The sequence below is a fragment of the Rissa tridactyla genome, chromosome 18 (genome assembly GCF_028500815.1).
Source record: "Rissa tridactyla isolate bRisTri1 chromosome 18, bRisTri1.patW.cur.20221130, whole genome shotgun sequence".
Taxonomy (NCBI): Eukaryota; Metazoa; Chordata; class Aves; order Charadriiformes; family Laridae; genus Rissa; species Rissa tridactyla.
The window spans coordinates 4537314-4563601 of NC_071483.1; the positions used below are offsets into that span (position 1 = coordinate 4537314).

General features: G+C 59.8%; 1 protein-coding gene across 1 annotated transcript in view; it reads right to left on the minus strand.

Moving 5' to 3' along the window:
• Positions 1–616: 616 nt before the first annotated feature.
• SLC9A1 (solute carrier family 9 member A1) overlaps positions 617–26288 on the minus strand; it is a 32586-nt gene continuing 6914 nt past the window's right edge. Inside the window, exons 2-12 of the mRNA XM_054223530.1 lie at positions 9642–10102; positions 7258–7508; positions 6590–6807; positions 5964–6166; positions 5637–5726; positions 5167–5237; positions 4534–4707; positions 4291–4405; positions 3806–3907; positions 3403–3475; positions 617–2604 (exon numbers count right to left, since the gene is read on the minus strand). Coding sequence (XP_054079505.1) covers positions 2282–2604; positions 3403–3475; positions 3806–3907; positions 4291–4405; positions 4534–4707; positions 5167–5237; positions 5637–5726; positions 5964–6166; positions 6590–6807; positions 7258–7508; positions 9642–10102 — 2081 coding nt within the window. The 3' untranslated portion in view covers positions 617–2281. The remainder of the gene's footprint in view (positions 2605–3402; positions 3476–3805; positions 3908–4290; positions 4406–4533; positions 4708–5166; positions 5238–5636; positions 5727–5963; positions 6167–6589; positions 6808–7257; positions 7509–9641; positions 10103–26288) is intronic.

Sequence of the window (26288 nt, forward strand, 5' to 3'; positions counted from 1 at the left end):
TGGGGCTGGGAAGGTCTTTCCCGGGGGGGGGTTTGGGTCTTTCCTGGGGGATTTTCGGCTCGGGATGGAGCCCCTCGCCCAGGCACCGCCTTGAGCCTTTTCCCTCTCTCCGCTCGTGGGATGCTGATGGGAAGGAACCGGCTGCTCTTTGAGAGCTCGGCTTCAGCCCTGGCTCCTGGGGAAAGCCAGGAAAAAAGTCGCAGGGGTCAAATGTCCCCAGGCCCCCTTCCCTGGGGACGGAGCCAGCCCAAAACCCCACCGCAATGGAAGCAGGGACCTGGGACAGGCGGGTGCTCCCAGCAGTGGGACATTGGCCCTTTCCTCCCCGTGGGGACCGCACCGGGCTCGGGGCTGGCAGAGCTGCCCTGGGATGCCCCACCGGCACCTCGGGGCTGTGACGGGGACATCCACGTCCCTCAAAAGGATCTGCCTTTTGCCTTCTTCCCCCTGCAAAGTGAGAAAACCAGCCCTTCCCCTCCCAACACCCCCTCACACCAGCATCCCGCAGCCCCGGGGAGGGACGCGGGAGCCCAAGGGACAAGATCTCACAGCCACCTCCGGGACGGCCGGGACGCTGTGACAGGGGCGGAAGGCCTGAACAGCTCAAAAAACCCACTAAAAATTAACATTAATTTATTATTAATGATAAAAACCAAGATTCTCTTTACACGTGGTTTGGTTTTTTTGGTTTGTTTTTTTTTTTGTTTGTTTTTTTTTTTTTTTTTCCTTTTTATACAAGAGAAATTTTCATTGCTTTTTTTTTTTTTCCCTCCCCCCTCCTGGAGGCGAGAGCAGGGCGGGCAGGCAGGCGCAGGCAGCGACGTGGGCTCTCCCTGGCCCCCCCGGCGTGAGCGATGGAGCCGCGCAGACGCCGGTCCCCCCGGGGGTCCCGGTTGGGCCGCGGAGGGACGGGTGCCCGCCAAGGCAGCGGGGCAGAGAGGACGCGTGGCAAGGCACGGCGTGGGGAAGGCATGGGGCAGGGGGGGAAGCAGTCCCCAGGGTTGTGTGGGGGGGGAGGTGACGAGCACCCCGCGGCACGGGGGAGGCAGCACCCACGGCGAAGGGTGGCACGCGGTGAGAGCCGGGTGGCACGTGAGGGACAGAGTGACAGGCTGGGGCACGACGTAGGACACCCTGAGCCTGGGGAGGGCTGGAAGTCACCGGAACACCCCAGCGCTCCCTCCCAGCCGAGCCTTGGGGAAAGACCGGTCCTGCCAAGCTCAGGAACACCCCCGCCACCCCCAGCCGTCCCCCTTGGGGGGTGACTGTCCCCTTCCTGCCAACCTCCCGGCCCCAACACGTCCCCACGCCGGGTGAGCCACCCCCGGGCTCTTCCCCGGCTCCTCTTGGTTGCAGGGAGAGAAAAATAACGTCCCCCCGCCACGTCGCAAATGGACCCCCCGGCGTGCCCCATCCCCGTGCCCCGGGAGCCCGGACGCTGTCTTTGGTTAAGGAGCAGCCGGTGCCGCGGCCGCGCTGCCAGACAGGCACGGGACGAGGGGCCGAGGCTGGCACAGGGTCCCCGTGGCGACGGGGGACAGGTAGCGGGTTCCAGGAGGGACAGAGAGGCCCGGGCTTGTGGGGCCGCTCAAAGCGAGGGGGGACCCAGCTCCCCCCTTGCATGGCTATAGGATATTTATTTAACAAGACCTGGCGTGAAATGCAGGGCCGGGGGAGAGGTTCCCGGGTGGCCACCGGCCCCGCCGGGGAAGTGGCCGAGGCAGGGAGAAGTGGCATGAGCCCGAGGTCCCTGGGTGGGTGCAGGGTGAGGTGGTGGGTGCCCCCAACCCCAAAGCAGAGTCTGGCTCCCATCTGCCCATCCCTCCGCTCCGGAGCAAGCCGAGGAGAGGCGAAGCTGTGCCGTGGGGCAGCCCCTGCGGACTCCCACCCCCGGCCAGGGCCCACCCCGTGCTGGCCGCAGCCGCCCCGAGGAGCCGCTCACGGGTCCTGAGTGGGTGGGCAACCTCCGGGAAAGCCCCGCCGGGGCTCCAGGGCACCTGCAAATCCCGGTCCCAGGCGGTAAATCGTCTGTCACCCCCAGGCCACGGCAGCCATGGAGCCCGGTGCATCCCGGGGGCTCCTTCCCCGCTCCTCGGGACCAGCCCAGGGTTTGCCGGGCAGAGCTGTCCTGACAATCCCAGTCCATCCAGGACGTTCTCCCCTTCCTGAACCCGGTGTGTAGTGACAGAAGAAACCGAAAAAAAAGGAGAGCAAAGGAAGAAGATCAAACGAAGAGAGAGAAACTGTACGAAGCATCGTGCGAGGCTTCGCCTGTCAGCTGCTACTGCCCCTTGGGGATGAAGGGTTCCCCCTCCTCCGGCTCCGGCCGAGGCCCCGGGTCGCTCAGGCACCGCAGCATCCGCTGGTTGCTGGGGCTGTCGCTGGTCCCCGGGGTGAAGACATCGTCGGTACCCGGGGAGGAAGGCTCCTTCACCCGCATCACCAGCCCCTCCTCGTCCTCCTCGGGCGAGGGCGGCAGGCCGCCGCAGCCCTTGGGCTCCTCGTTCATCAGGTCCACGGACTCCGGGGACTGGGGGGAGGCCGGGTCGATGGTGATGATGGGCAGGTTCTCCGAGTCCGCCTTGGGTTCGTAGGCCAGCGGGTCTGGGGAGGCAGAGAGGGGTCAGGCAGGGCCCGTCTCATGAGATCATGAACAACCGGGTCAGGATAACCTGGGGAAGGGAAAGGCCTCAGGGACCCCCAGCTAACGCCCCCCCCACCCCCGCACGATGTTTGGGGCTGGGATGCCCGGGCTGCCTCAGTGATTTCCAAGCCTGCTGTTTAATTGCTTTTCCTGATTTCCGCATCCCATCTGGAGCCGATCCAGCCAGCCCAGCCCAGCCCAGCGCCGTTTGCAAGGGGCGAAGCTGCCCTCTGCCGATTAACCGCCGGCTCCGCAAGCGCCAGCACCAGCGTCACACCCCGTCACACGCTGTCACGCTGTCCCCAAGGCCGGAAAGGACACATAGGATGGAAGGAACGAAAAACGGCAAAGCAAATGCGTGATGGAGGAGACAGGAGTCCAGGGACGCGTCTTGGGGCTTGAGCACTCCTGGTTGTCACCCCTGCAGAGGGCAGGGAGAGGGATCTCCAGAAATGTGGGTGCGTGGACGGAGCGAGCTGAGCTCCGGAGAGATCTACCGACCCACCAAGCTGACTTCCCGGTGGGAATTGTGCTGGGAAGCGAGCAGGGGGCTTCTGCTCAGGTAGAAGCCCCAACCCCCAGGGCTTGGCTGCATCGCAGGCAGGGGAGCGGGACGGGGACGATCGGGGCTGGAGAACGGCGGAGGAGCTGATGGGGTGCGGGATGACACAACCACCGAGTGTTTCAGCAGCCAAACACCGGCGATGCCCAGCGAGGTGCCGGCAGCGGCGCTCCCCCGGCAGCTCGGTCCCACCTACCTGAGCCGATGCGAGCCCGGGACATGGTGGGCGAATCCAGCTTGTGAGCCGGCACTGTCAGATAGTTGTTCATCTGGAATCGGAACACAGGGACCATTTCTGTCGGAGTGGCCAGGATAAATGGGGAAGGGGAGGCAGGGAATTGACCCCAGGCCGCGGGGATGCGTGAGAAGCAGCAGCGGGATGCAGAGGACGTGGGTGTGCATCCTCCCAGCTGTGCTGCCAGGACTTGCTCAGTCTGGAGCAATCACAAGGCCCCCCAAGGCTGTCCCCCGCTGCCATCTGAACCTCAGCCCCCTCCCCATCTAGGACACTGATGCCCTTCCCAGGCTGGGAAGCCCCCCTCGGCCCCCCGTCCTTCCCAGTCCGTGGAAGCATCCCTGCTCCACCGTCTCCTTGATACCTTTTGTTCCAGCTGCCGGGCCTTCTGCCTCCGCAGGAGCATCTGGTTCCAGGCTTCCTCGTAGGGGTCGGCCACAAGCGTGTGCCGGTTGTAGGATCGCAACTGGGAAAAGGCCCCAAGAAAAGGAGAGGGGTTAAAACCCCCCCCACACACACAGAAAGGCAAAGGAAGGTCACAGCACCATTTCCCTCGGAGATGGCTGAAACAGCCACCAGCTGGTGGCTTGTCCCTTGTGTCCCTTGTGATGCCCGATCTGGACCCACCTTAGCCCAGTGAGGGTTTAAACGCTGGGCTCAGCCACCAGCCAAGCTCAGCACTAGCCCAGCACAATCCCAGGAGGAAAAAGACCAGGAACACGAGGGGCAGGAGGGCAGGGACACCAGGGGTGAACGGCACAGCTGGCCTCGAGGGCTTCTGGTAGGAAGGGGTCCTGGCCACCCCCAGGGAAACACAGCGGGGACACACGGTGCCAGGGGACACCTTACCCTCTGCCTGGTTTTCTGCAGGTTGTTGCGAAGGATTTTCCGGATCTCCTCCTCCTTGTCCTTGGACAGGGCGGGAAGGATGCGCTCCACGGGGAGGGTCTTGGGGTTGATGTTCCTGCGTGGACAGACAGGATTCAGGCAGGGCCGAACGGCTGCTTGCCCTGCGGCCACTAGCAGGGAGCGTGCTCAGCCTACACCAGGGGCCCATTGGAGGCAGAGGGTGGCCAGGGCTGGGGAACTCACTGGATGGAGACGGTGGAGACAGCGGAGGGGATCTTGCCTATGCCCCCGCTCTCCACCAGCTCGATTGCCTGCTTCATCTCCATCTTGTGATAGAAAGCGATGAGCTGGGGCTCCTTGGACCGCTCCCCCGCGATCAGGCACTTCTTCACGTACTTCTTGTTGAAGCGATTCAGCCTTCCCGAGGATGTGGGGAAAGGAGGAGCAGCGATAGATCAGACCCCCCCCCTGCCCCGGCACCCACTCCCCGCTCCCCACCCCTGGCCCAGGCCAGCAGAAGATGGTTCCGTTCCCACCAGTGCAGGTCAGGCCAGGCTTCCCTGACTCCCTCCCGAGCCAGGCAGCCTCCCAAACACCCAGCAGCTGCCGGACCACAACGGATGGTCCTGAGCTCCTGCAGGGACCGGCCACCGGCGGCTCCCACGCTGCTGTGGGTGACGTGGCCAACCAAGGGGTGCAGCCCTGCAGCCCCACTCCCACCAACCCAGGGCCATAATTCATCAAGGGGAGTGGGTGTGTGGATGTTACAGCCTGGGGAAAAATCCAGCACAGGGCTGGAAAACCTACCAGGTGGCGATTCAAACCCTTCCCCACCTCCCCCACAGGTCCGCCACGTCCCCAGACCTCCACACTCACTTGTCCTTCCAGTGGTGATGCCCGTAGTGACCACAGATGTCCTCGATCCCTGTCAGAAGGTGATCTAAGAACTGCAAGAGAAGGTCCAAGGTGTAGGCAGCTCGCAGGGCTGTCACCCACCCTCTCCCCACCCCAACACCCACGCTGACACAGGGGTGAGGGCACTCAGGGGGTGCAAAATCAGGGCTGTGGGTCCAGGATGGGCCTCAGGAGGGCAGCACGGTCCTACGCAAGCGGGCTGCTGCTCTACCAGGCACAGGGGAGGTCTGGGTCGGAGCGGGCACTGGACGACACAGATGGAGGAGAGCCCTCGCTCTGTCCCCCCTTACCTTGGGCACCGATTTAGGGGCAGCTCCCGCTCTGTAAACCCGCCTGGTTACAGCGGTGGAGGTGGCAGAAGCAGAGAGAGAAGAGGGCTAAGGCGGCGAAGAGAAGCGCGCGGGAAGGGCTGGCCGGGCGGAGCGGGTTACCTGCGTGTGGATCTCTTCGTTGATGGAGCGTTTTGTCTCTTGCTTCTTCTTCACGGCCAGCAGGTCCACCAAAGGCCGGATGGTCATGCCCTAGGGAACGGGGAAGGTGGGTTAGAGCTGTCGCCAAGGCATACCAGCTGGCTTCAGCACAGCTGAACCATGGGGTGGTGGTTCCGGTGTCACTTGGCAGCCTCAAGAGCTTCTGGAGAAGGGGGACAGTGACAGGGTCAGGGATGGAGGCTGGGGACGTGCTGCCCACCCTCCACAAACACATGTGGCTCACCGAATAATCCCCTTTCCTTCTGAAATTGCACCGTGACCACCAACCTGCACGAAGACTGTGAAGAAGATGACTGTGATGATGGCTGTGAGGAACATGTCCCTCATGCCGAAATGCTTATAGTCCAGGAGGTAGCAGAGGGAGAAGGCGATGGCTCCCCGCAGGCCCCCATAGGCGATGATGAACTGGTCTTTGGGCGTCAGCTTCACAATTCGGAACTTGTTGATGAACCAGGTGAGGACCAGGACGCCTAGGGGAGCGGGCCGGGGTCTCGTGTGAGCGGATGGTGAAGGACACCCTCCCGCCCCAAAGAGATCCCCCCGGGAGCCCAGCTTGCAGCCCAGCGCAGCGTCACCCCCTCGAGGCCATGGGTGCAGGTGGGTACTGTCCTGCTGGCTCATCCCAACACCCGTCACAGGCTTCAACCCCATGTCGAGCACAAACTCGGCCTCAACCCCACCTCCTCACAAAGCCAACCACCAGCAAGGCTGACGCCCACAGTGGACCAGTGCCACCCAGTCACCTCCATCTCCCCAGCAAACTTGGGGAGGCAAGGACCAGTGCCACCCAGTCACCTCCATCTCCCCAAGGCAAACTTGGGCCTCGTGGCCGTGAGAGTCACCCATCACCCAGGACGGTCCTCAAGGCCTTTGCCACCACACTAACACCTCACCTAAAACTCTCGCGATGAGGCAGAAGAGCAGCGTGCTGATGACGAAGGTCCAGTTCCAGTAGTGGTGGCCAGCCACGGTGGAGACGCCCAGGAAGATGAAGATGAGGGTCTCGCTCACGCTGCTCCACATCTTAAGGAAATACTTGATGGTGGTGTGGGATTTGTGGGAGATGTTGGCTTCCACATAGGGTCGCATGACCACACCGGAGGCGATGAGCCTAGGGGTAAGGTTGGGGCACTCAGCAGCCATGGGGACGTGGGGACAGCACTAACCACTGGCCCTGCAGCAGTGTTTTGTGCTCTTCTACCAAACCGCAGAGCAGGACAGGGCTTGAGAGACATAAGCAATTATTCAAGGCCTCCAGAGAAGGCAATACGAGGTTTCTCCTTCCTCCTGGCAGGGCAGGAGTGAGCATTGGAGCCAGGCGGCACAAAACCACGTCATCTTGCCCAGGTGAACGGGCAATGGGCTGCCAGCACCCCAGGATCTGTGCGACAACTCGAAAGAGTCGCTTCCCTGCACAGCCCAGCCCAAACACACCTCTGGCCCTCCCTGGGCATGTACTGGCCACGCTGGGCCAGCCAGAGAGATGTGGTTACACCAGAGGAAATCCTCCAAACGGTACTGGGAACAGGAAGGCTTCTTCTCCCACCCGTGCCCAACTCACGCCATGATGCCGGAGAGGTGGAAGAGCTCAGCAGAGAGATACGCCATGTAGCTGTAGAGGAAGACGAAGAGGGGCTCGATGACTCGGATGTGGGAGGTGAAGCGGGACGTGAAGGCAGCGATCACCCCATAAATGACGCCCACAAAGACACCGCCCAGCGACACCACGAAGAAGCTGAGGAAGCCGAGGATGATATCGATAATGGTCACCTGCTCGAAGTTGGCAAACTCTTCAAAGAGGTGGTAGAGGACCTGGGAGGGAGAAGGGAGAGGGAGGTTCAAACTGTCCTGCTGGCAAGAGACAGCACCTCGGGGAGACCTGCTCGGGGACCTTCCTTGGAGAGGAGCAGCAAAGGGAGCCAGGCAGGTACCCAGCATGAGACAAAGTGTGCCAGTGCTTGGTGACCCTGAGCTGGGTCCTGCGTTTGACCAAGCCTCGTGTCAAAAAAAGCTGGTGATGCGAGACACAGACCCATAGGGACCAGGTCCCCGTCCTCCATGGCTCCCAGGGACATGGTGTCATCAGACATGTGCCTGGGACAGCTCTGCTCTCCAACACAAACCCAACCGCTGTCCCAGGAGGGCCTTCGGTCAAGGGTTGAACCAGCCAGAGACTGTTCCTGCGTCCCAACAAGCAGGACAGATCCAGGCTGGGGGACAACCGACAGCCACGTGGAGAGAAAAGCCACCACCTGCCCTGCTCAGCCCAGGGACCAGCCCAGACCTCCCTGTAGCTAAAAGGGCAACCTCGCGGGAGGAGCCCACCCCCGGCTCCAGCGCCTTCGCCCACCCCCACACGCATTTACTGGAGCGATTTTCAAGCAGAAGCTGACGCAGGTGTTGTCAGGGTGGGAAACGGGCTTCGGAGCATCCTGCAGGGATGGCAGCGCTCAGGAGCAGTGAGAGGGCGAGGTGCCAGCTGCAGGGACACGGGCAGGGACAGACATGACAGCAGAAGGCGAAAGCATTCCCCAGGGACGGGAGCGGGGACACAGACCCTGCAGGGAGCCCCTCAGGTGGAAAGCGGGGGGAAGAAGTGCCTGGGAAAAGCCCTGTGGTGGGACAGCGCGTTCCTCGTCACCAGGAACGTCGTCACCACTGTGCCGAGCAGCCAGCTCCAAAGGGGACAGCTGGGATACGGAAGAAGAGCCAGGAAAAAGCAGTGGGTTAGAAGCAAATTTAGAGGTCGGCTCTGCAGAGGAGGACGCCGCGCTAACGGCCAAGCCAGCACCTGGACGCAGATGTCCTCAGCGGGGGTGGTCTGGCCCCTGAACCTCCCAAAGGTCCCTGCAAAGCTGCTCACAAAGACTGGGGCTGAGGGGTGACCCAGGTGGGATGCCAGCTTGGATGCAGCCCCCACGGCTCCCCCCTTGCCATGGCTGACCGTGTCCTGCCCTCGGTGCTGCGGCTGGGGGACAGACAGCAAGGAAGGCCACAGGAGGAAGGAGAAGCAGCTACATGACCCAGCGCCAGCTCCCGCTCGCCTTCCTTGGCAGGATGGGCACGGGCAGGGCAGCAGGCAGCAATTTCAGCCTGCAGAGCAGATTCCCAGGAGACCAAGGCACGGTCCTGCTCTCCACCGAGAGGCGGTGGCCGGCTGGGCACGTGCTCTCGGTCTCCCCAAACCGCCAAGTAAAACGTTTCACCTTAATCCGCCTCTGCGGTGTTTTACGCTGCTATATTTAGCTTTGCACCTGCAAAAGGTCAGGAGCAAGCGGGGCTGCGGCAGCTCAGCCGGCAGGAGGGACCCAGTCTACGGTTCTGATTGATTTGATCGATACTGCGTCCAGTAGGAGTACTGGATCCAGTACCGTGTCCAGTTTTGGGCCCCTCACCATAAAAAAAAGATACCGAGGGGCTGGAGTGGGTCCAGAGAAGGGCAACGGAGCTGGTGAGGGGTCTGGAGCACAAGTCTGGTGAGGAGCGGCTGAGGGAGCTGGGGGCTGAGGGGAGACCTTCTTGCTCTCTACAGCTCCCTGAAAGGAAGGGGCAGCCAGGGGGGGTTGGGCTCTTCTCCCAGGGGAGAGGACATGGGACAAGAGGAAACAGCCTCAAGTTGCACCAGGGGAGGTTTGGGATGGGTATTGGGAAAAATTTTTACACTGAAAGGGTTGTCAAGCATTGGAACAGGCTGCCCAGGGAAGTGGTTGAGGCACCATCCCCGGAGGGATTTAAAAGCCGGGTGAACATAGTGCTTAGAGATACGGTTTAGTCGTTGTTTTTGGTCAGTTAGGTTGATGGTTGGACTCGATGATCTGAAAGGTCCCTTTCAACCTGGGCAATTCTATGATTCTGTGATTCTGTGATAGCTGCCAGTCCTGGTGCCACCACCCACAGACATTCCACCAAAGCGAACCCCTCGGCCGATCCCCCTCATCCACTTACGACCGTGACGGCGTCGTTCAGCAGGGACTCCCCGAAGACCAAGATGTGGAGCAGCTCGTTGATGTGGATCTCCTCAAAGACGGCCAGCACGGCCACCGGGTCCACGGCCGAGATGATGCTGCCGAAGAGCAGGTTGGCCAGGAGGCCGATGTGGTTCAGGCCGGGGCCGCCGAGCTGGCACACGGCGTACATCAGGCCACCCAAGAAGAAGGCATTCCAGAGCGTCCCCACCACGGCGAAGATGAGGATGGTGCCCAGGTTCTCGGTGAATTGGCGCAAGGGGAGGAAATAGCCGGCATCCAAGATGATGGGTGGGAGGAGGAAGAGGAAGAAGATGTTCGACTTGAGGATGGGGGGCTTTTCACCCACCCCTTTGATGAGTCCCCCAACCAAAAGGCCCACCACGATGAGCAGGCAGCTCTCGGGGACAATGTTGGATACCGAAGGGATCACGTGGAAGCCTGGAGAGGAGGGGGAGAGAGCAAGACACACGTTGGCTACACGACTGGAGGATGCTCTCTGCAGGAGGAGACCCCAGCGGGAGCCCAGAACCAGTTCCCAGCCCTCCCTGCACTCTTGGGGATCATTTGCTCTTGGCGTGCCTCAGTTTCCCCTTCTAACCCCCTTCTTCCCCGCTGTAAAGTGGAAAGTTCAGCTTCCCCAGGCCCATGTACCCTGGCATTGCTTGACCTCAGGCCAGAAAATACCAGTGAGTCCCAGTTCAACAGGCGGCAGTCGTCCTCTGGGCACCCCGGGGTGTCTCGGGGGACCCCCAGGCCCCGGTGACAGCTGCCTGCGGCACAGGCAGTTCTCCCAACACAAGCTGTCACTGGCTCCGGCTCTTCCCATCACAGCTACGCATTCCAGGCGCACGTAGGCACTGGCGTTTCCCTCCCGTCAGACGGCAGCCTGCCCACCCGGGCGCCGGCACCCCCAGCCTGACAGGCGCTGGCAGGAGGCGGCAGCGCGGTGGCCGTCCCCGGGGTGTCCCCGAGGCAGGGGACAGGGAGCGGAGCTGGCGCTGAGCGGCTTTGAGGATGAAATTGGGGTGGCTCCTTCTTCCCCCTCCTGCAGCTTCAGGAGCGAGACGGGAGGTTTTATACGGCCGGTTTAACAGGCTGCCCCACGGAAGGGGTTGAGGCACCAGCCCTGGAGGGCTTTAAAAGACTTTGTGTGCTGAGAGAGACGGTTTAGTGCTGGTTTTTGTCAGAGTTCGGCTGACGGTTGCACTCGATGATCTGAAAGGTCCCTTCCAACCTCTAGGCGATTCTGTAATTCGATGGTCGCCGCAACCCCTGCATTCCTGGCCGGCAGGGCTGCTCCCGGGCATGGAGCAGGGACAGGACATACCCTTACAGTGCGTTCCTTGGGGTTCAAGGTAAGAGGGACCTCATTTTCCCCTTTTTCCGTCACAGCACGGCCCCAAACGCAGGTCTCTGAGCCAGCCAGGACCCGCTGGGATGATCCCCATCCACCAAACACAGCCGCGGCAACGCGGGCATCTGCCTGCGGGGCCGGGCAAGCGGCACGATGCCAACCAAAGCAATGCTTCAGCCAACGCGCCCAGACCCACAGAAGGATTTTGGGTTCCCTGGATCCTCTCCCAGGCTTTATAATTATTATTTTGAAGTGCGGCACATTTGTTCCCTGGCAAGGGAAGCGGTTTAAAATAAGGAACCCTGCTTTGGCATCCCGTGTTCCTCCGTTCCTTCCGGCCGGGCGGCTGTGCCATCTGCACATCGTTTCACAACAGATTAAAAAAAAAACAACAACCCACCCCTCCCTAACGAGCCACCATCCCGCTGATGATTGGAGCCGCTCGGCGCCGCGGTGAGCCCCCCCGAACCCCGCCGTCGAGCCTGCAGGGACCACATCTGCGGCACCGTGCCGGCTCATCCCTCCTCCACCTGCGCAGCTGAGCGGGGAAGGCGCCGCACGAATCCGGCTCCGATGGGAAAAGCGGCCGCTTCCACAATCCCTCCCTAAGGACGGGGAATGAGTCAGCCACTGGCCACCGGCCACGGCCACACGCAGCCCCCCAAGGGCAGGATTAGACCTCAAATTGCTACCTGAGCTGCAAGCGCTGCCTCCGGCGTGGGTGTGATGAATCCTCTGGCAGCACTGCAGAGGCCGGAGGATTCATCACACCCAAGGCTCCACGCGGATCTGTCTGCGCCATTTCGGCAGCACCCAGGTGGCTCCGGTGGGTCTCGGGTGCCGGAGCGATGGGGGAAGGAGTCTGGTTTTGCCGTCGGTTTTACCACAGCAGCACCGATCCCTGAGCAAACTGCCCCATGGCCCTTGGGTTCGGGCACAAAGGGAAGCCGGGAGGAGCCGGGAAGCATCTGAGCTTTCTCCCAGTGCTCTCCCAATGTCCGGCCACCTGCACTCAGGGACCTCCCGGGCTGGATGTGGTTCCTGATTTACCTCCATGGGAATTTTCTTCTGTCTCCAACCTCCCTACAGCCCACACGAGCGCCCCAAGGCAGCCCTGGCAGGGAGCTCCCCATTGGAGTGGAGGCGATAATCCTTTTTCCTAGCACAGCTCATGGAAACACTGGGAATAATCAGCCCTTCCAGCACATGGGGCAATGGCCCATCTCAGCACGCGCCAGCCCTAGCCGGAATAAGGTTTAAAGCCACACGAGCAGCGAGAAGCCCACAGCAAATCAGTTTTCGTTTGCTAAGGACGTTCAGTCGTGAATAAAACACAAACACCGACAATTAAGCATCTCGCACTTCTTCCCCACAGGCCCCAGGATCCCATTAAACTGGAACATTTGCGTGCTGATGTGAATTCAGTGTTTTCGACCCTTTTTGTAGGGCCCTAAAAATACACTCACAGGGGCTGCGTGATAATTACGCCTTTGATTTCGCTGAATCTCAGCCATTTTTTTCGCTCCCCGCTTTCTCCGCTCAGTATTTTTAGAGCGTTCGAAAGCACACGGGTACCAATCTGTTGCTGGGATCCTGCTGGGATCCTGCTCCCAGCGCCGGGCCGGTATCCCGCTTCGGGGTGGGGGTGATTAATGGGAAGAAACGCGATGCCAGGCAGGGGCGAACCGGCCCCATCCCAGCTCTGCGCCTCGATTTCTCTCCTGGGGGAGGCTGAGCGATGAGGACGGCCGGCCACGGGCACATCCAGGGGCAGCAGGAAAGGGAATAAATCTTGATAATAGCCTTAATAATAATAATAAAGCTTAATAATAATAATAAGCCTTAATAATCCCCAGGGTTCCCATTCCTGGCTGCTTTAGTAAAAGGTTATTTGCATAGCAGGTAGCCGTGCTGCTCGCTTGCTCGGGTACCTACTGTTGCCACCCGCTTGTCCCCAAATGTGGTGGCCCTGCCGTGAACTGGGACCCCGCGAGCGAGCCGCGATCCCCAAATCACCAGCCCAGGGCACCCGCAGTCGCCCAAGTTTCTTCCTTTGGAAAACAAACCTCCATGGGTGCGGTTCCCCTACCACCGGCATCGAACACCACCCAAACTATTAAAAACAAGAACAGCGGAGTGAACACCAACCCCGCGAGCCTGAGCAAACAAGGAAAAGGAAATCCAGAAGTTCATCATTCCTATTAAAATGGTTCCTTGCCCACATGGCGCTTGCGTGTGCCCAGGAAAGCGAACGCGGGCACCGCTCTCGCTGGCGGCCAAGTCCTCCTCGGGTTAGGGCAGAGCGGAGCTGGGGACGGGTTTTCCAGTTTTTAATCGCCATCTAAGCCCTTGAAGGACAGGAGGAAATCACCGTCCTTCAAATTGAAGAGATTTGGGGCAAGGAGAGCTGTTGCGCGGCGAGGCCCGTGCTGCAAAACTTGGCTCTGCGGCTCCTGACCACCAGTTGTCTTCATCTCGGCGTCAGCAGATTCGCAGGGGGCCGTTTCTACCCGAGTGTAGGCGATGGAGGGCAACACCGGGAATTTTCCTTCCCTAACTTCAGCGGTGGCAAGAACCACCGGAGTCTGTTGGACTGCGCGGCAAGGCAGATTATTTTTCCCCACAATGCATAAAGCCGGCTTGTATTTTGGAGGCCGTGGAAGCCGAAGGAAGAGGGCGGCAAGCCACTTTCCGTCTCCAGACTTTGCAAGGGTCGGTTCTCGCCCCAGTAAACACCAGGGCTCCCATTTCAGCTGCTAAAGCTTCATCCTCATCCTACCAAGGGGGACCTGGGCTGCTTTTCCCAAGGCGCTGGCTGCTGGCAGATGCAGTGCCGTGTCGATATTTACTCCCGACCAAACAGCTTGGGGAGAGACTCCGACCTCCCGTGTGGGTTTTGTTTTTTCCTTCCCGGGCTGTATCTGGGTTACCGCAGCCTGGGCTGGATGCTGCTGCGCCTTGGCGTTACGTAAAGCTCCATCCAGCAGCGTCTGCTCCTTCATTGCTTAATGACTCAAAACCCGCTGTATCTGCTCTGCCTCCGTCCTCAGCCTGGCCAGGAAGAGCCTGAAGGGATATGGAGGGAAGGGATACGGAGGGAAGGGTGCTGGGCACCCAACCCAGCCCCAGCATCCCCACATTTGGGGAGCGCTGGTGTCAAAACGAGCCAGATCCCGCATGAGTCTTTGCCCGAGGCGATGCTTCTCGCACTGCAGGTAGAGTAGAGGCCACCTCCGTGCCCCGAGCTGCTCACGGCAATTTGGGAACCCTCTCTCAAGGCCAGAAGGGGATGATTTGCAGCTCACGGGGCGGCTGCGGCGCTGAGAACCTACTGCAAAAGGGAGCGGGGAGGATCCCCCCCTTCGCTCAGCCCAGCCTCACCCCACAGCAGAAAGCCCCCAGGACCATGGGCGCCGTGTCCTACAGCATCTATAAGGTCCCCTCCCTCCCCACCTGATGGCATTTCCCTGTCCCACCCACGCAGGGTGGCTCCATATGGCACGGGACCCAAGGTCAGGCTTCCTCAGAGCTCGGGCAGCGCTCCCCTCCTTTTAAAGCCCTCTCTCGAAGCACTGCGGAAAGAAAATTTTAGTAACCTTTTAATCAAACGCTTCACAAGAACTCTTTAAAGGAGGCAAAGCCTTCACGCACTTCCCTGCTCCGAGTCTCCCACCCCGGCGACATTGCTGGAGCTGGATCGTGATGGCCCTGGGGAATACTGGCGTTTATAGGTGATAAATAAGAAATAAAATAGTATATATAGATATATAAAATTATATATCTATATATAATGCTGATACTGGAAGCAGCCTGCGCCACGAGACAGTGTGCCAGGGCCGGGGGACCAGCATTTACGGGGTCCCCCCCGGTTCCCAGAGCCACCGTGCGCCCGTCCCCAGTGCCCGCAGCTGGGATTGCCATCGGCCACCACATCCCCCTCCAGCTGCAGGGTGAGTTTGGCTGGGGTTAACGGCCCCTCCTTCCACCGCAGGAGAAGAAACCTGAAGGAGGAGGGAAGAAAATCCACGGGGTTGGCGTTTGGGTCGGAGCAGGGTAAGGAGAGGGAGGAAGGAGGGCCGGGAGTGGGCGGTGTGGCGGGGAGGGCTCGGCACGTTGATGGTTAAGTGGGATGCTCCTGCGGCTTCACCCCGGCTTCCCAAGCGCCCACGCACTTGGGAGCATTGCGGGAAAGCCGGCTTGCTTCCAGGAAGATGCCTGTTAGCTAAGAGGAGGCAGAAGAAAGGGGAACGGTTACAAAAACACCCCGTCTTCCCAGGCTTCAGAAGTTGAGGAGCGCGGCTGCAGGCTCCAGCAGGCAGGCGGCAGCCCCGGGAGGGGAATTACACAATTATTAACCAGGGATTACACAGCTTTTCCACCCCCTGGATGATTTTTTTTTGACGAAAGGAGGTAGATGAAGGGTTAGCCTGAGCGAGGGGGTGGTGAAGCCCCGCTGGGCGATGCTCGTAGCAGCCCCAGGGGGACCCATGGGTGCTTGTTTGGGCTGCGGGATGGGACCGAGCGGCAGCATGGCTTGGGTACGGAGGGTGCTGCGGTGCTGGAAAAGCCCCGGGAGAAGGCACGGAGGCCGGGAAGGAGGGAGCGAGGGGGAGCAGGCATGCTCAGAAGGGCTGCCCTTCTGAAGGACACTGCAGAGAGCACCGGCTGGAGGGGACACACGTGGCTCAGCAGCACCAGGGTCCCTCTAAGGCCACTTTAACCCTTCAGGACACCAGGCTGGCAGGGTCCGGGTGGGCCACACAGAGACGCAGCAGCCCCGTGTCCTCACCAAACCCATCGACCCGGCGGCGAGGGATGCGGGAACACCTTCCCATGCTCCTGTGGGACACGGGGACCACGGAGAGCCCTGACACGCGGACGCTTTGCCGGACGAGCCACAAAGTCACTGATGTGTCACCAGCCATGGGGACTAGCCATCTGCAAAGCCATTGCCCAGCACCGTCCCCTTCTTTTTTCCTCTGCTTAGAAGAAACACTGGGGCAGGGAGGAGGGCTGGGGCTGCGCTCCAGGGTCTGCAAAGCACCGAGACCACCCTGACCTGGCTTTCACGCTCTGTATTTTCGGGTGGTAAAGGGGCAAGGATGTGGGGCTAAGCCCCAGGCAGGGTGGAACCGAACGTTTTGCAACCGGCTCCCAGGGGAAAACCCATCTCAGGCTCTCAGCTTCTCTCCATTTATCCCTTTTCCTCCCCAAAAAAAGGCGCTGGATTCCTCTCTTCCCCCACCCGACCATCGGCCACTGCTGCAGTTGCCCAAAGATCAGCCAGGCTTTGCTGATTGCTGGTGGCCTCCGGCACAAGCCTCGTGGGATGTCTCGTAGCCGCTGAGAGCGTGTCTCAGCCCCGCTGGGCACCCTCCCTGGTAAAATGGAGCCGGATCCATCACTCTCCCTGCAAAGAGAGGGAGCGAGGAGCCTGGGGAAGGGCACAGAGAGAGAGCCACGTGTGCCCGGCACCGGCACGGGTACCAGACGTAATGGGGAAGTCTCCAGGGAAGGGGCTGAAAATTGAACTTGCTGGAAAGGAATTAAATAGCTGGTGATTTACACCTAAAAATAGAGCGAAGCCACGGCTCGTGTCACCCTGCAAGGGGAGGTGGTAAAACCATGATCCTGAAATTACAGCCGTTGCGTCTCGCAAGCTCTGACGGCACCATCTGCCCTGAAGCTCCAGCCCCTCTGAGCATCATCCCGGCTCGCTCCGGCACCCGCTCCGACGGGATGGCACCCGCGCGGGGCTCTGCCGCAGGTGGCTGGGAAACAAACCGCCCCTTGATTTTGCCAAATCCTTTTCTGCCTCACCACGGAGCAGGGGTTTAATGCAGGGCCAGGTCTCCCCGGTGCTCTCCTGCAGATCTCTTTGGGCTGGTTTCAGCAATTTGGGTTGCGTGGGGCAACCTTTAAGGGAAGCATCCAGTGGCGTCAATGCCCAAAACGGAAAAGCTTGCATTTTTCCACCCCAAAATGACATTTCCTGGTTAGAAGTTGACTTTTTTTTTTGTTTTAAAGATAAAGCTACAGAAAGAGCTCCTACACAAAACAGCTTCCTCCAGATCCAACCTAATGTTTCATTCAAGCCTCATTATTTTCTTGTCGCTAATTACGAAGAAAAGCCAAGAAGCAGGATGGTAATTAATTTATACTGCTTTTTGTGACTCGGGGAGTTAATGCCGATCCCACGCAGGGGCCACACAGCCGGCACCCACCCGGACAGGGAACAGGGAGAGAAGGGAAAAGCAAGGCACGTCGCCCTAATTTTGGGGATCACTCTTCCGCAGCCCAGCCAGGCGCGGGCAGGGGGCTGCGAGCAGCCTGTGATGCTCCGGGCTCGGGTTCAAATCCACGAGCATTCAGCACGGCGTTAGAGCTTGCCGAGATTTTCAGTCTGCAAGAAGTGGGGATCACTTTAAGCTTTTTAAGCGGGGCGCATCCGCGCGGGATGCGGGATCCGCACGGAATCCTCGCAGGCTCCGTCCACCCCAACACAAGGTGCCCAGCACAGCCCGGCCGTGAGCGTGACCAATTCCCAGACCTCAGTTCCCAGCTGGATCGCACACAACGTCCCTACGAGTCGCGTCACTGCAGTAAATAGCTGTTCAGACCCGTTGCCATTTGCCCAAGGTTTTATTTTCTCTTGGCGTGACGTTAACATCCCCCTTACCTACCGACCTCGCTCAAACGGCCGGCTCCCACCTCGCAGCCGCTGAATTGCCCCTTGTTTTCCCTTCTTTTCCTCCCAGACTGCAAACAAACTGGGGGCAAACAGAAATTTTCCGGCGATAGGAGAGCGAGAGCCGCCTGGTACAGCCTCCGGCTCGCTCCATCTCCTGTATTCAGCCCTAACGCCCACGGCAAGGCAAGCGTGCATGAGAAGGTGACCCTGCCTGGACCCTGCCTGCTTTGCGGAAGATAAGAACAGCCTTGATAGCATCAGGCCAGCCCACGAATGAGTCAAAACCTGAAAGCCAGAGAACAAAAAGCAGACATTGTCAGGTACCACGAGCCTTGCTGCAGCTTAGCGAGCCAGCTGCGGCGACCGATAATTCAGGCTGGCCTGGCCCTTCCCGACCGTGCAAGGACCGATGCAAAGCGGCGTGGTCAAACCCTTAAGGTACAGCCACGTTAGCAAAAGCAGAGGATGCCGCCAGCGCAGCATCACCGCCCCGGGGAAGAGCCCTTCATCCCAGGCAAAGGGCAGACGGATTCTCCGCGCCTTCGTCGCCAGGAGGGGCTGCAGGGGGGGGGTCTGCAGCAGGGCTGAGGGTTTCCCAGTTGCACCATCCTCCCTCCGCAGCGGTTTGCAGCCAGTTCCCGCTGCTGAGGCCTGAATAAATCCTCCGATGGGAGGGGAGACGAGTCTACACACCCTGCACCCCCGAGGCTGCTGGAGAGAGCAGGCACTTGCCTTGCCCACATCTCCCGGTCCCCTGGGCACCTTCGGGGAGCCGATCCCACGCCCCAGAATAGGGTAAACAGAGAAAAAAGCTGCAGCCAGAGCCTTCCTCCTGGGGAGGATGCTGAGAGCTGCCCCGGGCGCGTCGGGGATGGATGCCAGGGCATCAGCAGGAGCGATGCTGGCCTGGCACTCTGCGAGGGGCAGGGGGAGGACAGCTCGGAGCTGGTCGGGGATCCGAGGCTGTGCCGTTTCATGCCTGGAGCCTTTCAGAGAGCAGTTATTTAAAGCCATTTCATGCATTTTAGCTGCTAGGACAAGCAACGGCGGTGGGGACTGGCGATAACGGGAACGGGTCCGGCGTGCTCTCAAACCAGCCGTTACGGCAGGGCCCGGCGGGGAGGGTGGGCAGGCGGGTACCACTCCTCCCCACCCCGCACCGGCCCCTGGCACCACACGGCTGGGGAGCACAGAGGGCGAGGAGCTGAGCTACGCCGCCCACGAGCCCCCCTGCAGCAGCACCATGTAGGAAAGTGCCTCTAATCCCCACCATCGTGCCTTGCCTTCCCCCGGGAGCGCCTGCTCAGCCCCCTCCAGGGGTGCTCGCTCCGCCGAGGGATGGACCAGGCACCGCCTGGCTCCGAAGGGCTGCAGGGGTGCCAGACTTCACCCCCTGCCCATGCAGCCCCCTCCCAGCCCTGGGCAACGTCAGCAGAGAAATACCCAAGGATGCTGACGGCACCCCCCGGGAAACCACAGGGTTGTCCCTTTAGTGCAGGGCTGGATGTGGAGACCCAGAAGCATCCCAAAAAGACGAGCAACCCGGGGAACGCAACCAGCGGCGTCACTGCAGCAGCGGGAGTCACGAGCCGCATGCAGATGAGCCCAGCTCCCTACCTGCCCCGACAACCCCCCCTCCAGAAGCACAACGCTCCCCTTGGCAAGGGAAATCTTGTTTTCTCTGCCCAGAGCCCTGCTGGAAGGTCACCGGGGAGGAGGAGGAGGAGGAGGAGGAGGAGGAGGATGCTGCGCTGCAGCCAAGGGAAAGGCGGGTGTCGCGGGACCTCGATGGCAACGCTGCAGTGCTGCAAAGCGGGAGGAGGACGCAACGCTCCCCGGCGCGCAGGAGAGCTGTGAATCATCTGCAGGCACCCTGGATATCAGCCTGCCAGGATGGGCGGACCCCCCCCTTGCAGAAAGCCGCTGTGTACGCTTATAAACAAGCTGTTTACGCCGACCAAGAGAACTTCAACGATAACAAGGAGAGATCCTTGGGGCCCAACGCAGGCTCAGCCCCGACTCGCCCCCCCCGGCACAAAGCCAGGGATGGGGGACTGATGATTTGCGGTTTGCCCGCTCGGCGCTTCCCCGCTCCGAAGGGGCTGTGTCCCTCTGTCCCTCTCTTTTCCCAAGCCTGGGGCAGTGCAGGGAAGCTGACCATGCCGAGACCTTTGCATGGTCCAATGCCCGGTGTTCCCTGCAGCTCTGCGAACCAGACGGCGAACGTTTGGGTCCGCGACTTCGCACAGAAGCGCCAAACAGCCGGCAGCAATTCCTCCCAATTAAACCTCGCCACTCTGACCCAGAAGGTCTGGTCAGGCAGGTGAGCCAGCGACAGCCTGGGCTCTCCCTAATCCTCCCCCCTCCTCCAACTCTAAAAGATACACTAATTAATTAAGATCAACCCAAACTAAACAGTTGGCTCCGCGGCGCTGCGCGGAGCAGCCTGCAGCAAGCCCTAATTGTGGCGCTGGCGGACGGCAGCGGGAAAGGGATCCATCCTGCTCCCACGCACCCTCTCTGCCCCGTTTCTCCCTCTGCTTTCCCTCCGCTCGGCCCGAGGTTTGGGTGAGACTTGGCTGAGGAACCAGCCTGCCCAGGGTCCCAGCCCTGCCAGCACCTCCCGGCAGAGCTGGCCCTGTCCTGGGGCACCCGCTTCCAAGAGCCGGATTCGGGGGAGATCCGCGTCCAGGAAAATCTCCCCAAACCAGGCAGGGAAGTGCCAGGCTACCCTCGAAGGCAGGGCAGGGCAGGGAGGAGCGATCGCTGCCTCCCTGACTCACCCGCCGCTGATTCAGCTGCCAACTCCCAGGCAAGCCCTAAAAAGCCCTTTTTTTTCTTCCCCCCCCCACCTCACGTACTCCACACCGGGATGCCGGCACGGCCCCACGTGTACCGGGAAGCGGCAGCCCGCCGGCAGGCTCCTGCCAGCTCGCAGGGAGCATCCCTGCAGGGAGATGTCCCCAAGGGCTCACGTTGCGGGAGGTGATGAGCACGACAGCGGCCTTTTGGGACCAACATCCCCCTCCAACCGGCCTGGGACAGTCCCCAGCCTGCCACTCGCCCAACGGCACCGTGGCTGGGAGGGGTGGCTGACACAGCAGAAGGCTGTGTACAGAGAGACCTGGCCAGGCTGGAGAGTTGGGAGGAGAGAAACCTTCTGAAATTCAACAAGGGCAAGTGTAGGGTGCTGTGCCTGGGCAGGAATAACCCCCTGCACCAGGACAGGTTGGGGGTGACCTCCTGGAGAGCAGCTCTATGGAAAGAGACCCGGGAGTCCTGGTGGACAACGGGATGACCATGAGCCAGCAATGGGCCCTGGTGGCCAAGGCAGCCAATGGCATCCTGGGGGGCATCGAGAAAAGCGTGGCCAGCAGGTGGAGGGAGGTCATCCTCCCCCTCTGCTCTGCCCTGGGGAGGCCACATCTGGAGCGCTGGGGCCAGTTCTGAGCTCCCTGGGTCAAGGAGGACAGGGAACTGCTGGAGAGGGGACAGCAAAGGGCTGCCAAGATCATTAGGGATCAGAATATCTCTCATGAAGGAAGGCTGGGGGATTTGAGTCTTTTTAGTCTGGAGAAGATAAGACTGAGGGGGGATCTCATCAATGCTGATAAATACTTAAAGGGTGGGTGTCAGGAGGATGGGGCCAGGCTCTTTTCAGTGGTGCCCGGGGACAGGACAAGGGGTAACGGGCACAAACTGAAACACGGGAAGTTCCATCCCAACACGAGGAGGAACTTCTTTGCTGTGAGGGTGGCAGAGCCCTGGCACAGGCTGCCCAGAGAGGTGGGGGAGTCTCCGTCTCTGGAGACATCCCAAACCCGCCTGGAGGCGTTCCTGTGCCACCTGCTGTGGGTGACCCTGCTCTGGCAGGGGGTTGGACGGGATGATCTCCAGAGGGCCCTTCCAACCCCTGCCAGTCCAGGATTCTGGGATTCTGTGAAAGAGCCCTTGGGAACGCAGTGGGGAGGACAGGGGGGCCACCATCACCCTCCTGGGAGGAGAAAGTGCCCGGGCACTGCCATAACGCACCGTGATGGCAATCCACAGACAAAGGCGTTTAGTGGAAACACTCGAATATTCTTTTTTTTGAGAGCAGGGAGAACCGATGCAGCAAAGGCACGTACCCTCATTTTATCTCCGAAGCACTCAGAAGAAATTAACAGATCAATTGGGAGTCTTTTATAGAGCTGGTATTAATTTCCTCCCAGCTGTAAAAAGGAAATGAGAGACAAAAGACATTAAATGGACTTGCCCAAGTCCCCAAGTGAACGGCGTGAGAGCTGGTGTGAGAACCCGGCAGCTCCCAATTTCCAGTCCTATGTTTAGATAATGCTTCTCCTTCAAATCAGAAGAAAAGCCAAGGACACTCTGCAAGAAAAGCAGATATTAAGAAAGACCTACTTGCTATTAAAGACTGAGAAACCCACGGCACCCTGGCCTGTCACCCAACAGCTACAGCATTTTAAACAGGGAGGAAAACCCGGAGCCAGCTGGAGACGCTGCTGGAGCAAGCGGTGATGGCTTGGGAGGCTTCAAGGCTCCCATCGCGTCTTGAAGAAACTTCTTCCCGTTCCAGCTGTGCCCAGCGTGAGCAGAGCCGCTCTCCTCCCCCTCTCCCCAGCTCCAGACGAGGTGCTGCAAAACCCAACGTTCTCCCCCAAGAGAAGCTTTGAGAAGCCGGTGGAGGGCTTGGCGCTACGTGCCAAGCTGGCTATTAAAAATCTCCGTTGACTTCAGGGTGCTCCGGTAACCCCAATCCCCACTGACTCGGTGACTACATTCCTCTAACGGGCACATTCCAAGGCCGCTCCCAAACCGCAGGCTGAGATTAGCAAACCTGTTTGAAGCCTTCAGGCTGCTCCACATGGGGTTTTTTCTAAGGCAGGACCCTACGAATCTTTACCAGCCTGTGGCACCCATCCAGCAGGAGCTGGGCAGGCAGGGACGGAGGCGCACGGGGACAAACTGCCAGGCAAATCGTTTCTGCTCTTGCTCCCAAGACTCATTTTGAGTCTTCTCCACCATCTCTGGACGGGTGCATGGCGCAGCCAAGTCAGAATGGCTGGGCTCTGCCTGGCACACGTGGTTTACCCCGGAAAACTGAGTTTTCTACAGGGCAACGGCATCCTCGTTTGGGTTTAAACCCTTCGAAAACAGAACAGCGACGGCAGCTGGATTTGAGCGTTTTGAGGAGGCCTAATAGAAGAAGGTCTAGAAGAACTGCTTATGCTCCGGGGAAAGGGGCCAGGAGCTAAACATAACCGCTCAGCGGCCACGCTCTTCCCAGATGGCTTCAGCTGTCGCAAGAGGCGCTGGATGCCACGAATAGCTGGGCTAGGAGAGGTCAGCGCAGCACGGCGGCCTCAAGCTGGGGGATTTCTGCAATAAAACCATCTGAATTACTTTTTGCAGGGTGCAGAGCCAAACTTCACGCTGTTTAGTGCGGCTATTGAATTGCTCCGCAGCAGAAGGTACTCAAGGAGACGTAAAGAGACGGTACCCGGTCACCTAAAATAAGGCTACGGTCGTTCTCCCAGCTCCTCATCCTCAACCACATGGCGCAGCGTTTAATCCACGGTTCCTGCTGGCCCTCGAAGCCTTGGGAAGAGTTAAAGCTGAGCCAGCCCGAGGTGACCACGGACAAACTCCCCAGGCAGAGCAATGCCAATCGCCCTTCCCAGGAAGGGCAGATTTCCTACCGGGAACACGGGCAGGAAAGACAAACAAAAGCTTTTCAGGAAATAACCTGTTGGTCTCCACTCCGACGGGAGGGAGGAGGTAACTGCAATTATCACTGATTACTACCGGCCTTTGCAAACCCAGACAAAGCAACACCGCTCGCAGCACACGCCAGCGGCGAGACGGGAGCCAAGGCGAGCGCACCCAGACACCTTCACCTCTTCCCTGGCCTTCGGCACGCGGAGATATTAGAATCATAGAATGGTTTGGGTTGGAAGGGACCTTAAAGACCATCCAGTGCCACCCCCCTGCCCTGGGCAGGGACACCTCCCACCAGCCCAGGTTGCTCCAAGCCCCGTCCAACCTGGCCTTGAACCCCTCCAGGGATGGGGCAGCCACAGCTTCTCTGGGCAACCTGGGCCAGGGGCTCACCGCCCTCACAGCCAAGAATTTCTTCCCAAGATCTCATCTAAATCTCCCCTCTTCCAGCTTAAAATTGTTCCCCCTCGTCCCATGGCTCCCCCCCCCCGCTCCAGAGTCCCTCCCCAGCTTTCCTGGAGCCCCTCTAGGGACTGGAAGGGGCCGGAAGGTCTCCCCGGAGCCTTCTCTTCTCCAGGCTGAACCCCCCCGGCTCTCTCAGCCTGTCCCCACAGCAGAGGAGCTCCAGCCCTCCCAGCATCTCCGGGGCCTCCTCTGGCCCCGCTCCAACAGCTCCGAGTCCTTCTTGTGCTGAGGGCTCCAGAGCTGGAGGCAGGACTCCAGGCGGGGTCTCCCCAGAGCGGAGCAGAGGGGCAGAATCCCCCCCCTCACCCTGCCGCCCACGCTGCTTTCGATGCAGCCCAGGATCCCACCCGCTGAGCCCACGCTGGTGAGATCCGGGGGCTGGAGAACCGTCACACACCATTTCAGCCTTCCAGCATCCCCCCCGCACCGAGCCGGGACGCAGGCGATGCTATTTCACACCCAGCCAAGCTAACAGCAGCGCTCCCGGGAGCAGATGCTCTCCCCTCTACGCGGCATTCACAGCCAGGAGAGGAGCCCCTGCGTTGCAAAAACGCACCCTCCAGGGACCGGGGCCACCGTGGGAAAAGCGCTCCCAAGGGAAACTGAGGCACTAGCAGGGCTGGATACACCAGCTCTTCGTTTTAAAGGCCTGCGCGTGCTTTTAAGTCTGCGCCTGTGGCATTTGCGCCGTTAAAACCCTCAGCAGCAGGGTGGGAAGCTGCCGTCTCACCAAACACATCATTTAAGCTTTAGCGTGTCGTGACTGTGACGTGCAGAATAATTCCAGGCACTGAAAAAAACCCCGCGGTAAATCGGCAAAAGGCAGTCTGCTTCTGCATATGTGCGTCCTGCAGGCTCGATAAAGAGAATTATTTCCCTACCAGCACCCTCTATTAAGCAGAATTGAAGAGCGGTCCCTCGAGGTTGATTGTATTGTGACTTTCTGGAGACAAAGACCATTGATGCTCTGATGTTTATGAGTCACTTCTGGGCAACCCAAGGAAACGCATTTGTTCCCTTCCGATTACAAAAAGTACTTTGCATCCTCCAACTTTCCACTCAGGCTTCTCAAAACAGCACCTCGACTTCAAACAAGTCCTTATCCCATTCCTGTCAAATCCGGCACGCAGGTGGGTCAAGCTCTCCTGGGAAGGAGACCCACCCAAGCCATGGGGTGACGTCCCCCCAAAAGGTGACACGCCACCAGAGGTGACAGACCACCAAATTTATTCTCCACTCCAAGCAATGATCAATCTTGGCTCTCGCCTCTTCTGACCAACACGCAGCAACGTGTGCGCGCCTGCCCGTCTGCAGAGCTTCGAATTCCGTTTCTTCCTTCCCAAGCCGAAACACACGCCTTCTTCCGCCCGAGGAAAGAGCAGAAGAACAAAACACGACGAGATAGCCATCCCTCAATTAACACACAACTGGAAGATGTTGGGAAATTAGAGAGATAAGCGAGATACCAAACACCATACAGAACAGATGGCGATTGCACAGCTTGCCTAAGGCGGTGTGTCGGCCGGCACCGTGAAGCGAGAGGACCAAGCATCGATTCTTGGTCCGAGCCAAACCATCACCACAACTTCCCTGCTCCTCTGACGTTCCCTTTGAAGCTGCCGGCCCGCATTTCAAAACACCGAGGCTGTTATCAAACCTACGCCAGCAGCCTTGTGCCCCGCCGGGCGAGAAGAATCCGCCAACGACCGCGGGCAGCCCAGCGAAGCCAGCACAGGGGAGAGGCGGAACCCAGCTCCGTCGCCGCTCGGCAAGGCTGTGTTTTCACAGAGTATTCCGGATGGATTTCAGTTTTTATTTGAACAAATTAAGCCTTGGGGACTCAAAAGAGAGGGGGGAAAAAAAGCAAAGAAATGTTTACGAGGCAGCTGCAGTAATTCATCCTCATATTGCTTACTTTTAAAGTTTCCTCTCTCAGTACCCAACGATGCTCTAGCAAAGGACCGACTCCTGCCTGACCCTGGGACAGTCTCTACAGCCTCCACCAGCTCCAGAGTCTACAGCCAAACCCCAGGACTTGCAGGAGGGAAAAGGGAAAGGATTACATTAAGGAAATACTCTTTTGCAAGCCCAATGAGCCTCTGGTCTACACAAGTGCCATTGAGATGTCTGTCTCTCCCGCAGAAGAGGGGCTCCAGTCCCGCGGTGCCCCAGGTTTATACTCTCGTAACCCAGAGAACGACGCTCTCCCCTTCCCTCCACCACCGCCCGGTTTCCCCTTCTCCTGCGTGTAACTCTCCAACCCCAAAGGACTCTATTTAGCCATGCTAATCGCAGGCAAAAGACTCGTTCTCCACCCTGCTAATTCCCAAGCACCTCTGGGTATCGTGGCTAAGCCGCGGTTGGGTGCCTGGGCACGTGAACCAAACCGGCCA